The sequence below is a fragment of the Muntiacus reevesi genome, chromosome 15 (assembly GCF_963930625.1).
Source record: "Muntiacus reevesi chromosome 15, mMunRee1.1, whole genome shotgun sequence".
Lineage (NCBI taxonomy): Eukaryota > Metazoa > Chordata > Mammalia > Artiodactyla > Cervidae > Muntiacus > Muntiacus reevesi.
Window position 1 is genome coordinate 61,496,145 of NC_089263.1, and position 13,609 is coordinate 61,509,753.

A 13,609-nucleotide genomic window follows, 5' to 3' on the forward strand; every position below is an offset into this window, starting at 1 on the left:
AATATTTGTATATTTACCTTGAATTCTGCAACTGTGCTAAGCTCATGTAGTCTAGTTGCTTCTTTCTTTGTAGACTCTGTTTCTGCAAAGATGATCATGTCATCTGTGAATAAAGGCGGCTTAAATGCTTCTTTCCTAATTTAGATGTAATTTCTTCTTTCCTTCTTCCTCCTGTTACCTTGGATCCCCTTGTAGCTCAGTCAGTAAAGAATCTGCCTGCAATGCAGGAGACCCAGGTTCAGTTCCTGAGTGGGAAAGGTCCCCTGGAGAAGGAAATGGCAACCCACTCCAGTATGCTTGCCTGGAGAATCCTAAGGACAGAGAAGCCTGGTGGACTGCAGTCCAAAGAGTCACAAGAGTCAGACACGACTTAGTGACTAAACCACTACCACCTCTTACCTTATTGCACTGGCTCAGACCTCCAGAACAACGTTGACTTAGAAATGTTGAAAAAAGACATGCCTTATTTCCAGTCTTAGAAGAAACATATTCTTTTCCATAGTTATGTATGATGTTAACTGTAGTATTTTGCTGTCTTTTGGTAGATGCTCCTACCAGTTTGAGGACATTTCCTCTTATTTCTAGCTTGTTGAGAGTTTTTATTATGAATTACCACTGGATTTTGTCAAATGCCTTTCTCATATCTGTTGAAAGGATACTGTAGTTTTTCTCTTTTATTATGTTAATATGGTGAATTTTCTTGAAAGATTTCCAAATATTAGAGCAACCTTGTAATCCTGGGTTAAATCTCATTTGATTATGATATATTATCTTCTCTACATAGTTTGGGATTCTACTAGCTAAAATGTAAGAATTTTTAAAAATCTGTATTCATGAGGGGTATTGATCTATGCTTTGCTTTTCTTATAATATCTTTGTCTAGTTTTGATACCAGAGTAATTCTGTCCTCATGAAATAACTTGGAAGGTATTCCTTTCTCTTCAGTTTTATGGAAGAGTTTGTGTATAATTGATATTATTTTGCCCATAAATGTTTATTAGAGTTGACTATAGATGAAATTGGCTTGGCCTGAAATTTCCTTTGTTGGGAAGGTTTGAAACCTCAAATAAAATTTATTTAGTAAATATAGGGTTATTCCAATTTTCTTTTTCTATTTCAGTGGCCTTTGGTAGTTTCTGTCCTTCAAGAAATGCATGTATTTCATCAAAATTATCTTTTAGGTATAAAGTTTGTCATGCTATTTTAATTATTTTAAAAATATCTGTATAATATGTAGCGATATCACCTCATTTCTCTCATTCCTGATAGTGGTAATTTGTGTCTTTTCCTTTTTTCCTCTTGTCAGTCTGGATAGAGATTTATCAATTTTTTTGATCTTTAAGTATACATTTTTGTATCACTGATTTTTCTCTATTTCTCTTATTTTAAGAAATGATCAACTTACTTTTTAAACTTTTTTCTTTCCTGCTTAAAACTTAGGTTTATTTTCTTTTGGGATTTTTATTCTTTTCTGCTATAGATGTTCAGTGCTTTTAGTTTTCCTCTAGGTTTTGCAGCTTCATTACACAACTGTTGATACAGTTTTTCATTTTCATTCCGTTAAAAATATTTTCTAACTACATTTTTATTTATTTATTTATTTATTTCTCACTACATTTTGTATTTCTTTTTGATCCATGGATTATTTAGGAGAATTTATATTACAAATACTTGGGAATTTTCCATATATATATATATATATATATATATATGTTAGTGATTTCTAATTTAACTCCATTGTGGTCACACACCATACATTGTATGTTTGAATCCTTTTAAATTTATTGAAACTTGTTTGATGTCCTATAACGTGGTCTATTTTGGTAAAGGTTCAGTGTGCTCATTGTGGACACTTTTCAATCAATATTTTTTCTTTTTGGCACGACTCTCTTATCCCCGTCCTTTGGGAACTCCATTGACTAAACTATTTTAAGTTCTGATACTATCTCACAAGTTCCTAAGACTTCACCCGTTTTTTCTTTTTAAATTAGGATCTAACTTTTCTTTCCTTTTAATGAATGATTTGCTTATTAGCTGTGCGAGGTCTTTGTTGCTTTGAGTGGGTCTTCTCTAGCAGGGGCTGCTCTGCGTCGAGGAGCGCGGGCCTCTCGTGGTAGCCTCTCTTGTTGTGGCGCGGGGGCTCCGGCGGCGTGGCCTTCAGTAGTTGCAGTGCACAAACTCTGTGGTCGCGACCTGCGGGCTCTAGAGTGCGGGCTTGGGAGTTGTGGCGCGCGGGCTTCGTTGCTCTGTGGCACTGGGATCTCCCTGGACCGGGGATTGAGCCTGTGTCCCTTGCATTGGCAGGCGGATACTTATCCACTGCTCCACCAGGGAAGTCCTCGTTTTTTCTTAAGGTCGAAATATTTCTGTTGATCCTTTTCCATGTTCACCAGTTCTTTCTTTTGTCACTTCCATTTTGTTACGGTGCTTATCCCATTGTTAAAATATTTTTTTCTGTTCTAAAATTTCTACTTAAAGATAGAAAGTATATATATGTGTGTGTGTATGTGTATGTATAAGTGTGTGCATATATTATATATATATATATATGTGTGTAGACTTCCCTCATAGCTCAGTTGGTAAAGAATCCGCCTGCAATGCAAGAGACCCCGGTTTGATTCCTGGATCTGGAAGATCTGCTGGAAAAGGGATAGGCTACCCACTCCAGTATTCTGGCCTGGAGAATTCCATGGACTGTATAGTCCACGGGGTCGCAAAGAGTGGGACACGACTGTCACTTTAACTTTCACTTATATGTGTGTGTATATATATATATTTAATTTCTGGGCTTCCAAATTGGCTCAAATGGTAAAGAATCTGCTTGCCAATGCAGGAGTCATGGGAGATGTGGGTTTAGTCCCTGGATTGGGAAGATCCCCTGGAGAAGGTAATGGCAACCCACTCCAGTATTTTTGCCTGAAGAAGCCCATGGACAGAGGAGCCTGGCGTGCTACAGTACATGAGGCTGCAGAGAGTCAGATAGTACTGAGCATGCACTTTACTGCATATATATTTCTATTTCTCTGTTGAGATCATCTGTCCATTCATTTCAAGGGTGTTTATCCTGAGGATTATTATTTAATAGATGTTTATTTGAGGATTTTTATTTAATAGCTATTTAAATATGTCTGATAGTATGGGTCAAGCATCTGGGTCATTTTGGGGTTGGCATATATAATTTCTCTTTTATTATGGCTACTGTTTACATTTTCCTGGTTCTTTGTATGACAAGTAAATTCAGACTATATTGTGCACATTTTTAATATTATGTTGTAAGATCCTGGTCTTGTTAAAATCCCGTGGAGAATAGTGATTTGTTTGTCTTAATAGGCAGATTAATCTAACACAGTCTGTTAGATTCAGATTGTGAATTCCTTCTCTCCTGCGGGCAGTGAACCTATTTTCAGTTCCATATTCAAAACCTTTGTTATGCTGAACCCCTTAAGGGTTAGTTTCAGACTGGGGCAGCCGCAATATGTTATGCCACTGCTCGAAGCTTTAGCTGTGCTTCTTTGGTTGTGTTCCACACACACTGTAACTTAGGGATTGTCCTGGGATATGCGGTCAGTTCATATCCAGAAGCAGAGGATTCCTTTCTCAGCTTTCTCCTCTTCGGAATTTCTCCCATGCTGCCTGGCTTCCTGAACTTCCTTTCCTGGTTCTTCTGCACAGAGATGGGGTTCTTTGAGAATGTTAGCCTGCTGCCTCGCCACACCATGTCCGTAAGTGGGATCCCCTTCAACACAAATTGGCCAGAGAAAAGAGATGAAAAGATAACATGAATTTTCCCTCTTCTCCTAGCTCTTCTATTCAGATTTCTTCCCTTCTGGTTTTTAGGTATTTGTCCTGAACTGTCAGAGCTGTTGGGGTTGGCATCAGGGCAGGGCTAGGAGAGCAAGGAGATATTTTAAAACTTTCCCCTGTACTCTCTGGCTTACAAGGACCCATTTTCTTATTCCTCTGGCCAGGATGATGGATTTATTTCAAAATTTTTGCTGTCCATGTCTACTATGTAATTCCTTAATTCAGTCTGTCTGTGGGTCAACATCAGGAGTTAAAAGGCCAAAAAAAAACCCTCTAAAAACAAAATCCAAACAAACCCCCAATGCCCCCCTCCCCCAAAACTAAAACAAAGACTAGAACCTTACCTGTTGTACTTGTCTTTCTTCAAATTTCAGATTCCCTCGTCAGCCTACCAGCTGTTGTTTACTTTGCAAAGTCTTCAGGTAGTTGCTTCTTGGATTTCGCCCAGAGTTTTTTGCTGTAATTTATGAAAGAGAGTGAGAGGCCGTAATGGGTTTGCTCCATTTTGGTTGAAAACTAGATTTTGTTCGTTTTTAGAAATTCAGTCTTTTTTCTTTCCTGTGTTTTGAAATTTTCAGTTGTTGTGTCTTCTAGCTCGGTCATGTTCTCTTCTGCAGTGTCTCATGTGATGTTAGCCCCATCTAAGGCACCTTTCCCCTCAAGCACTGTGTATGCCACCGCTAGGAATTTTCTGGGGCGCCTGTATCCTCCACGTCCCTTCCAAGCTGGGCCAGTCTTCCGTCTGCCTTCTTAAACATAGCTTACGTATAGTTGTGATGACTAGTGTGATGCCTTGCTTTGTCACATGTGTCTCTCGTGGGTTTCCTCGGGTTTAGAGACCAGAATCCGAGTGTGGTGGTTGTTCATACTTTCTTGGCTCCTTCAGACAGAGCTAGGAAATGTTTTTCTTTCTAAGAAAAAATATATCATTGTTTATGCTGATTTGTTCAATTCAGATTTAGCCTTACAGAGTGTTTCTTTAACTTCTTTGTTTTCATACATTTTTTGATCTCTTTTATACTGAAAAATTTTATTTTTCTCTGCCTTAATTCAATTTTTTTTGGTATGGATTGACTCTAGCAATGTAATGGCTGAAAACAGTGTGAGATTTCTCACAGTTCTTTTTGTTTGCAAAGTATATCCAATTAAGATTTACCATCAAATTACTGTTTTCAGTTTATAATGTATATTCATCAGAGGATCTACCTTCAACTACTGTGCTTTCATATCTTTTAAAATAAATTCTATTTGTGTGGTTAAGCTACTAGCTCAAGATGGTTAATTTTATTTGCTTAATTTTGCTTTCACATTTTAAGAGTCTGCCTTTTAAGTTAATATTGTTGTATAATTTTATAAAATATGGACATGGTTCTGGAGAAGGGATTGGATAATTACAGCCCATGGGCCCAATCTTGGCTACACTGTTTTTGTGTGGTCCTTGAGTTAAGAATGGTTTTTACACTTTTAAATGACTGTAACCTCCACCCCCCCCCCACACACACAAAGTGTGCAACAGTGTCTAAATGTAGCTTCCAAACCCTGATGTATTTACTGTCTACCCCTCTGTAGAGATCCTCTGGGTTCTACCTCTGGCCCCGAATTCCCCAGTCTGTTCTGTCCCCTTCAGAGGCAGCCTGACCGATTTATTTCCTTACTCAGTTTCTGGTTTATTTTCTGCTGTTTTTGTGGAAGCGAATACAAACCTCTCGTATTTCCTTTATGCCCTGTTCCTCTCTACCTTGACTTTGCACTGAGCGGTGTGTCCGGGAAGCCAGCCCGCAGCAGGCGGGGACACGGGCCTCAGTCCCTTTCTCAGCACCGCACATAGCATTCCAGGACGTGCCTGGACTGACATCTGTTTAACTGGTCCCCTTTTGTACATTTGGCTCAGATGGTAAAGAATCCGCCTGCAGTGCAGGAGACATGGGTTCAATCCCTGGGTTGGGAAGGTCCCCTGGAGAAGGAAATTGCAACCTACTCCAGCACTCTTGCCTGGAGTTTGGGGTCAGTTCCTACAAGTCGGGGTGCTGGGTTATACGTGTCGCTGAGTAACAAGCCTATGCCGTTTTGCTTGGCATTGCCCAAATTCTCTCCGGAGGGACAGGACCATTTTACATTTCTCTCAGCAGTGTGTAGTGTAACTAATGCCCCACAGCCACCTAACGGAGTGTGTTGTCGAACTCTGGGATCTTCTAATTTGATAAGAGATGATAGGAAAGGAAAGGAAAGGGAAGTTGCTCAGTCATGCCCGACGCTTTGCGACCCCGTGGACAGTAGCCTGCACCAAGGTCCTCCGTCCATGGGATTTTCTAGGCAAGAATACTGGAGTGGGTTGCTGTTTCCTTCTCCAGGGAATCTTCCCGACCCAGGGACCGAACCCAGGTCTCCCGCATTGTAGACAGACACTTTACCCTCTGAGCCACCAGGGAAGTCCAATAAGAGATGATATCTCCATGTAATTTTAAAATTTCATTTCTTATGAGGATTAAAGGACCAGTTACATTCCCTCTGATATGAACTCTCTGTTCATTCTTCTTGCCCATTTTACTGTAGAGCTATTGGTCTTTTTCATCAATTTTCAGAAACTGTATATTAGGGACTATTAGGGATCAGTTCAGTTCAGTCGCTCAGTTGTGTCCGACTCTTTGCGACCCCATGAATTGCAGCACGCCAGGCCTCCCTGTCCATCACCAACTCCCAGAGTTTACTCAAACTCATGTCCATTGAGTCAGTGATGCCATCCAGCCATCTCATCCTCTGTCGTCCCCTTCTCTTCCTGCCCTCAATCCCTCCCAGCATCAGGGTCTTTTCCAATGAGTCAACTCTTCGCATGAGGTGGCCAAGGTATTGGACTTTCAGCTTCAGCATCAGTCCATCCAATGGACACGCAGGACTGATCTCCTTTAGGATGGACTGGTTGGACCTCCTTGCAGTCCAAGGGACTCTCAAGAGTCTTCTCCAACACCACAGTTCAAAAGCATCAATTTTTCAGCACTCAGCTTTCTTCACAGTCCAACTCTCATATCCATACATGACCACTAGAAAAACCATGGTCTTGACTAGACGGACCTTTGTGATAGTGACCTATAAATTGGGGCTTCCCAAGTGGCTCAGTGGTTAAGAATCTGCCTGCAGTGCAGGAGACACAGGTTCTATTCCTGGGTCAGGAAGATCTCCTGGAGGAGGAAATGGCAGCCCACTCTGGTACTCCTGCCTAGAGAATTCCATGTCCATGAGGTCGCAAGGAGTTGGACACGACTTAGCAACTAAACAAGGATGAGACCTGTAAATCTCAAGTGTCTTCCCCATCTGTCCTTTTTACTTCTCTTGATTATTTACTTGTTTCTTGTGCCATGCAATTGTGTTTACTGTTGTTATCACTATTATTTTCAGGTACTCAGGTTTGCCATCTTTTCTCTTCGTGCTCTGGCCTTGAAGCGCTAGCCAGGAAAGTTTCCCCTAGTCTCTGGTTGTAGAAAAATTTAATCATACTCTCTTCTCATATTTGTGTAGTTTCTTTTGTTTTTAATAGAAGTTTCTGATTTTAAAAAAATTACCCACAGAGCACTTTTGGTGTATACTGTCTTCTGTGACTGGCTACTTTCCCTTGTGTGATTTTAAGCCACAGAAAGGGGCCCTGTGCTCAACTCTCCAGCACGCCTTTGTGCAGAGACTCGTCTCGTCTTTCAACCCGAAGAGACCAATATGTTTATTTTCAAGGGGAAGGAACTGAGATTTGGGGAGGAGGGATTTGTCCAAGGACCCGCGACCCCATCCCAGGGACGAGCTCTGGCTGGCCTGGGAAGAGGATTATGGTCAGCTGCTGTGTGTCGGCAGCTTGGCCAGGCCCGTCACTGTCCTTCACTCCCGAGCCATAGGTCCTGCTGATTAGCCCCACCTTGCAGGTGTGGAGACTGAGGCACGGAGAGGTGAGTTGCCTGCCCTGGACCAGGCAGCCAGATGGGCCATCACGCTCAGACACCCGGGCGTCTGCCTGAGAGCTTGGCCCTGCCACCTCCGGATGTCTGGCCGTGCCGTGCATGCCCTGAGCGTCACCCCAGCCCCCTGCCACGGCCTCAGAGATCCTTGGAGGTTGAGGTGTCCTTGTCTCCACGGCAAGGGCCATGGAGGGGCCCGTGATGGACTTCGTGATGCCCAAGGGCTGACGTGCTCCTGGCAACCGGAGGCCACAGGTTGCTGCTTTTCAAGTTGTCCATTTGCGTAGCTGCTCACTCAGTTACCCATTCAGCACACCTTACTGCTGCCTGCAGTGGGCAGACCCAGCCCTGGCCAAGGGTACCAGACAGACAGACAGGAGCACAGCACCATGCGCGGTGGGCAGGTGGCCTCGGCCGTCCCGTGGGGCCCAGAGCAGCGGCTCCCTCGCTGTCCCTGCGGGCCTGGGTGGGAGGAGGGGAGCAGGCTTCCCCAGCTCTTCCTGTCTCTGGGATCCAGCGCTGAGTAGAAGCTTGTCGTCCAGGCCAGTCCCCGGGTGGTGATGATTTGAAACCAGATGTGGTGAGGGCAGGACTGCCCTGGGCACACAGTGAGTCAGCAGGCTGGACTAGAGCCTCTCCTGCCCCTGCCCAAACCCCACACACCTCGGATGTGCCAGGGGCCCCGGGAAGGGAAAGCTGAGCCTTCAGATGAATCCAGAGCAGCCCAGTTACCCAGGATTGTCTGGCGGGTCAAGCAGACTTTTTAAAGGGTCATCAGGTAGTTTTCATTGCACTGAATGTGTCTTGATCACGTCTTCCTTTTCTCCCAGAGCCGTAGCCTCTTGGCCAAGTGTCTCCAAATGTCTGCTGATGGAGGCCCGGGTTGCCAGAAGAGTCTGAGCGAGGCTCCCCTCTGGATCCAGCTAGTTAGGCCGGTGTAGCACCATCCCTCGTCCCTGGGACTGGACGAACCAGCTGTCGGTGTAATTAAGTTCGTCATAAAACCCACCAACTAGATGCACAAATGACTTCCCTGCTCTTTCCTGGGGCAGGAGCAGTTGGGAAGGCAAGTCAATCATGTTCCTTGGTGATCACTCCAAAGGTCAGCCTTCCACTTACAGCAGTGTTACTGGCAGGGATCGCCCATAACACGCCTGGTTTTCCAGCCATTTGATTTTATGATGCCCTAATGAATTGGGCCATTTCCATGCGTTCTCAGGAAGTGTACAGAGCAAGGGTTTTTATTCTCCTGGAAAAGTTTGTCTTGGGGAGGCAAAGTGGTGTGTTGGTGGGCACGCAGGTCGTTCTGCCGAGCACCCCGGCACTTCGCTCCTCCTGGCTTCCGCGCCGCGCTCCGGGAGAAGCTTCCTCCCGCGTTGTCAGGAGATGAATTATCTGATGCTGGAGCTCCAGGGGCGGTCCTCTTCTCCCGTCCTTTGCTGGGTCAGTGCGTTTCCTGAGTGCGTGTGGGGACTGAGGTGCCGCTGCTGGAGGTGGCCCCGGTGCCCGTGAGCCTCACGGTCGTGCGCGCCGGCGGCCATTCTCCATGGGCCGGTGGGGCTCTGGGGGGCCATGTCCCCCTGACCCGGGAGGAGAAGCTCCTCAGTGCGGCGGTCACGTCCAGGGGCGTGAGTTGGGTCAGACTTACTCCTATCCTTGCTGCTCAGGGCCATCCTCAGCCCCTGCTCCTCACCTGGATGCAGTGATGGCGAGAGCTTTGGGAAAGGGGGCCGGAGGGCGTGCAACCCCCACGCGGCCGAGGTGTGGAGGCCTGGTTTGGCTGGCGGGGAGCGGGGTTTAAGTGAGGGGAGAGTCGTGGCTCCGCGATGGGCGGGGCAGTGGGCCTGGAACCCTGGTTCCCGCCCCTCCCTTCTCTTCCCACCAGAGCAGGTTCCAAAGCCTGTCTTGAGACGGCGCTGTGCTTGGTGAGTCGGGATAGCGTGCGCTTGTAGGGGCAGATGTTGGGCACTGCGGCCGCGTGCCCTGTCTGCTCAAAGGACCTAGACCGCTGCCCCGGCTCCAAATGGCAGGCCGGAGCATCCGTCCGCAAAACAGCTGCTGTGCCCTGCCTGGCTGGGGGTCGGAGCATTCCTTCCAGTTCACACCCCAGGAGACTCATGGCTCCCTGGGAGGGCAGGGCGAGCCTGTGGGATCCTGGTGCAAAGAGAGAGGAAGGGAGGCTGGCAGCCCTGTGCTGTGTGGGGAGCAGCCGCACAGTCTGGCCTGGGTTCCGAGGCCTGTATGGTGCCCTCTCTTTTCTGCCCCTGGACCACCTCTCAGGCTCCAGGGGGCCCACCCAGAAACCACGCTCACTGGGAGCTGCTTCTGAAGAGGCTCCGAGCAGGCACTTGTTGGTCGCCCACCCTCCTCCCAGGAATTTGTCCCAGCATTTACCGAGGCAGGACTTGGCCAGCAGGAGACCTGGCCGGGAGCCCCCCCGGGAAGCACCGCGCCCTGGCCCTGCACCCTTGAGCAAATGGCTGCATCCCTCTGCGCCTCAGTGTTCCTCATCTGGAGAATGGGTCTCAAAATACCCCTCTGTCTCAATTGGATTTATGCATTTCACGTGAATTTGACTTACATATGTTTGAAAGAGGATGCTACGATGTCTAGGTCTGCAGTATTTGCAAGATTTTAAATTTCAGTTTTTGAAATATGTGTCAAGACAGCTCGTTTCCCGACCGGCGGCTGAGGTGCCGGAGAGCTGTGTCTGTACTGTGGCCACATGGTGGCGCCCTGGGAGCTGGTAAACAGGCCGCGAGGCCTGGCAGGCGGGCCCAAGGCGCTGTGCCCACAGCCTGTTGCTCACTATTGCAATTTAAAGTCATCCTGGAGTTTGTTACACGGAGGTACTTGTTGACCCTGGTGCTGGGAACCCCACCCTGCTCCTAACCAGCCTACTTGTTGTCGAATGGAAGGTTCATGTGATAAAACGCTCTGAAGAGAGCCGAACAATGGCTTGATGCTAAATTGCGTTAGTTTAGAGATGGGAAGAGTATGGAATGTTGGCAATGATGTAAGAAAGAAGGCGTGTCTTTAAAGCTAGCTAACGTCCTGTGATTCTGGCTCCGTGAGCTGGCGACGGCTGGCTCCCAGGTCGCAGGTACCCCTCCAGGGACTACAGACCGAGGCTCTGAGAGCTGTGAACTATGGGACTCTTCAGAACCAAGAGCCTTGCACAAAACGTGGCCCAGGCATTGGTGGGCGTCACGTGACGGTGCCCTTCTGTGCCCTTGGCCAGGCGTGGGCCCTTCCCTAAGCTCTGCTTCATCGGCCCCCGCTGCTCCCTAGGGGACCCGTCAGGAGGCCGGGGGGCATCTCCTTGCCTCCCTGGGCCCATGTGCCAATGGGTGTGGGGAGGGCGTGGGCGTGGAGGACATCCACTGGGAGAGGAAAGGCCGTGGCGGGTGTCAGGGAGCAGGGCCCGAGGGAGACAGACGTGTGCCTCCTGGGGGGCCCCGGAGGTCTCCCTCCAGCAGCGCCCACCCCCATGCTTGGGCTGTTTGTCCTGGTGGGAGTGGAGGGCGGCGCACATCTTCCCGCACTGCCCCCCCAGACCCTGCAGTCCACACGCAGTCGGTGCCCTCCTTGGCCCTGCCCGTGGGCTCTGGGGGCCCCACCATGACGGCTGCCCGCTCTTGCAGGTGGTGAGAAGCTACAAGGCCACCATCCAGCAGACCTTGGACATCCTCTTCCTCCGGGAAGGCTCCGAGTTTCTGAGCAGCACAGACGCTTCAAGCCGGGACTCTGCCGACCGCACCATCGTTGCCTGGGATTTCCAGAGCTCCGCCAAGATCTCCAACCAGATCTTCCACGTGAGAAACCCCGTTGGGCATTGGCTTCAGGTTGCGCCCCAGGGTGCATCCGTGTAGCCTCCAGGCTGTCTGGGGTCCCAAGTTGCGTCCTGTGGAGGTGATTCAGCCAGAAGGAGCTTAGGAGGCAGAGGGCTACCTGAAGTCTGTAGGGTTGGGAGAGGCAACATGCAGGTCCAGGCCTGCCCGGGGTACCTTCCCTGGGCTCCCGGATTGGGGTGACTCCCTCGCAGTCCTCTCACTCGCTCTATGCCCAGCACAGCCATGCCATGGGGTAAGGGTGTGGGAGGCAGCCTCATTCACATCCACAGGAAAGTGGCTCTCCACCCCGAGACGACCCTACTCTAACCCTCCACCACCCTAGGCGGCTTGCGGGTCCACCTTGCCCCTTGCCCAGTAGCTTTGGCAGGGGCTGTGACTCAAGGGTTGGAGCCCTGACCCTGAAGGTAGGCCACCTGCAAGCAGGGGCCCAGGCCCCGTAGTTACCCTCTGATTCTCATGGTTTTTCTCTTAGAAAACTGAGGATGAGAATATTTCTTGCCTCATAGTGTGGTTTTGAGAATTAAAAGATGTAGATACTTAGTCTAGCACAGTGCCAGCTGGAGGGAGTTCTCAATAAATGCATTACCTATCATCACCATCACCGCCACCATCACCATCTCCACCACCATCTACCATCACCAACATCAATACCACCATTCACCATCACTGCCACCATCACCACCATCATGACCACCATCCGCCACCATCACCATCTCCACTCTTATCACATCCCCACCATCATCACCATCACTGTCATCACCATCATCATTATCATCATCACCACCACCATCACCACCATCATCCCAACCATCACCACCATTATCACCACCATCCACCATCACCACCGTCAATACCACCATCATCACTATCACGGCCATCATCACCATCAGTCATCACCACTGTTATCACCATCTTCACTATCACTACCATCACCAACATCACCACCACCATTATCATTGTCATCATCGCCACCATCATCCCAACCATCATCACCATCAGTCATCACCACCATCATCACTATCACCACCATCATCACCATTCCCACCATCATCACCATCACTACCATCAGTACCATCCCAACCATCTCCATCACCATCACCACCATCACCACCATCCACCACCACCACCATCAATACCACCATCATCACTATCACCTCCATCATCACCATCAGTCATCACCACTGTTATCACCATCTTCACTGTTACTACCATCACCAACATCACCATTGTCATCATCACCACCATCATCCCAACCGTCACCACCATAATCACCACCATCCACCATCACCACCATCATCACTATCACCACCATCATCACCATTCCCACCATCATCACCATCACCATCACTACCATCAGTACCATCCCCACCATCGTCATCATCACCATCACCTCTGTACCATCTCCATCACCATCACCACCATCATCACCATCAGTCATCACCACCGTCATCACCATCTCCACTATTACTACCATCACCAACATCACCACCATCATAACCATCCCCATCACCATCATCACCATCCCCATCACCATCACTACCATCACTACCATCAGTACCATCCCCACCGTCATCATCATCACCATCACCTCTGTACCATCTCCATCACCTTCACCACCATCATCACCATCAGTCATCACCACCATCATCACCACTACCACTGCCGTCACCAACATCACCACCATCATCATTGTTGTCATCATCACCACCCTCCTTATCACCATCACTGCTTTTACCATCATCACTGTCATCACAATCACCACCATCATCACCATCATTGTCATTACCACCACCACCGTCTTTTAAGATTTCAAGTTAGCTATGGCTAATCTCTTTGATGCTGCCACCCAGAATTTAAAAATATATATCAGGTGTACGTTGGAGTAGGAAATGGCAACCCACTCCAGTATTCTTGCCTGGAAGAATTCCATGGACAGAGGAGCCTGGCAGACTACAGTCCCTGGGGTCACAGAGAGTCGGACACAACTGGGCACTCAGCAGCGGCAGGTGTCCA

At 48.1% G+C, this 13,609-nt stretch overlaps 1 protein-coding gene across 4 annotated transcripts in view; it reads left to right on the forward strand.

The window, feature by feature from the left end:
• WDR25 (WD repeat domain 25) overlaps nucleotides 1-13,609 on the forward strand; it is a 133,029-nt gene that overhangs the window by 117,053 nt on the left and 2,367 nt on the right. For all 4 annotated transcript variants that reach the window (XM_065905933.1, XM_065905934.1, XM_065905935.1 and 1 more), the window contains one exon: nucleotides 11,387-11,557. In XM_065905933.1, the coding sequence (XP_065762005.1) occupies nucleotides 11,387-11,557 (171 nt within the window). The remainder of the gene's footprint in view (nucleotides 1-11,386; nucleotides 11,558-13,609) is intronic.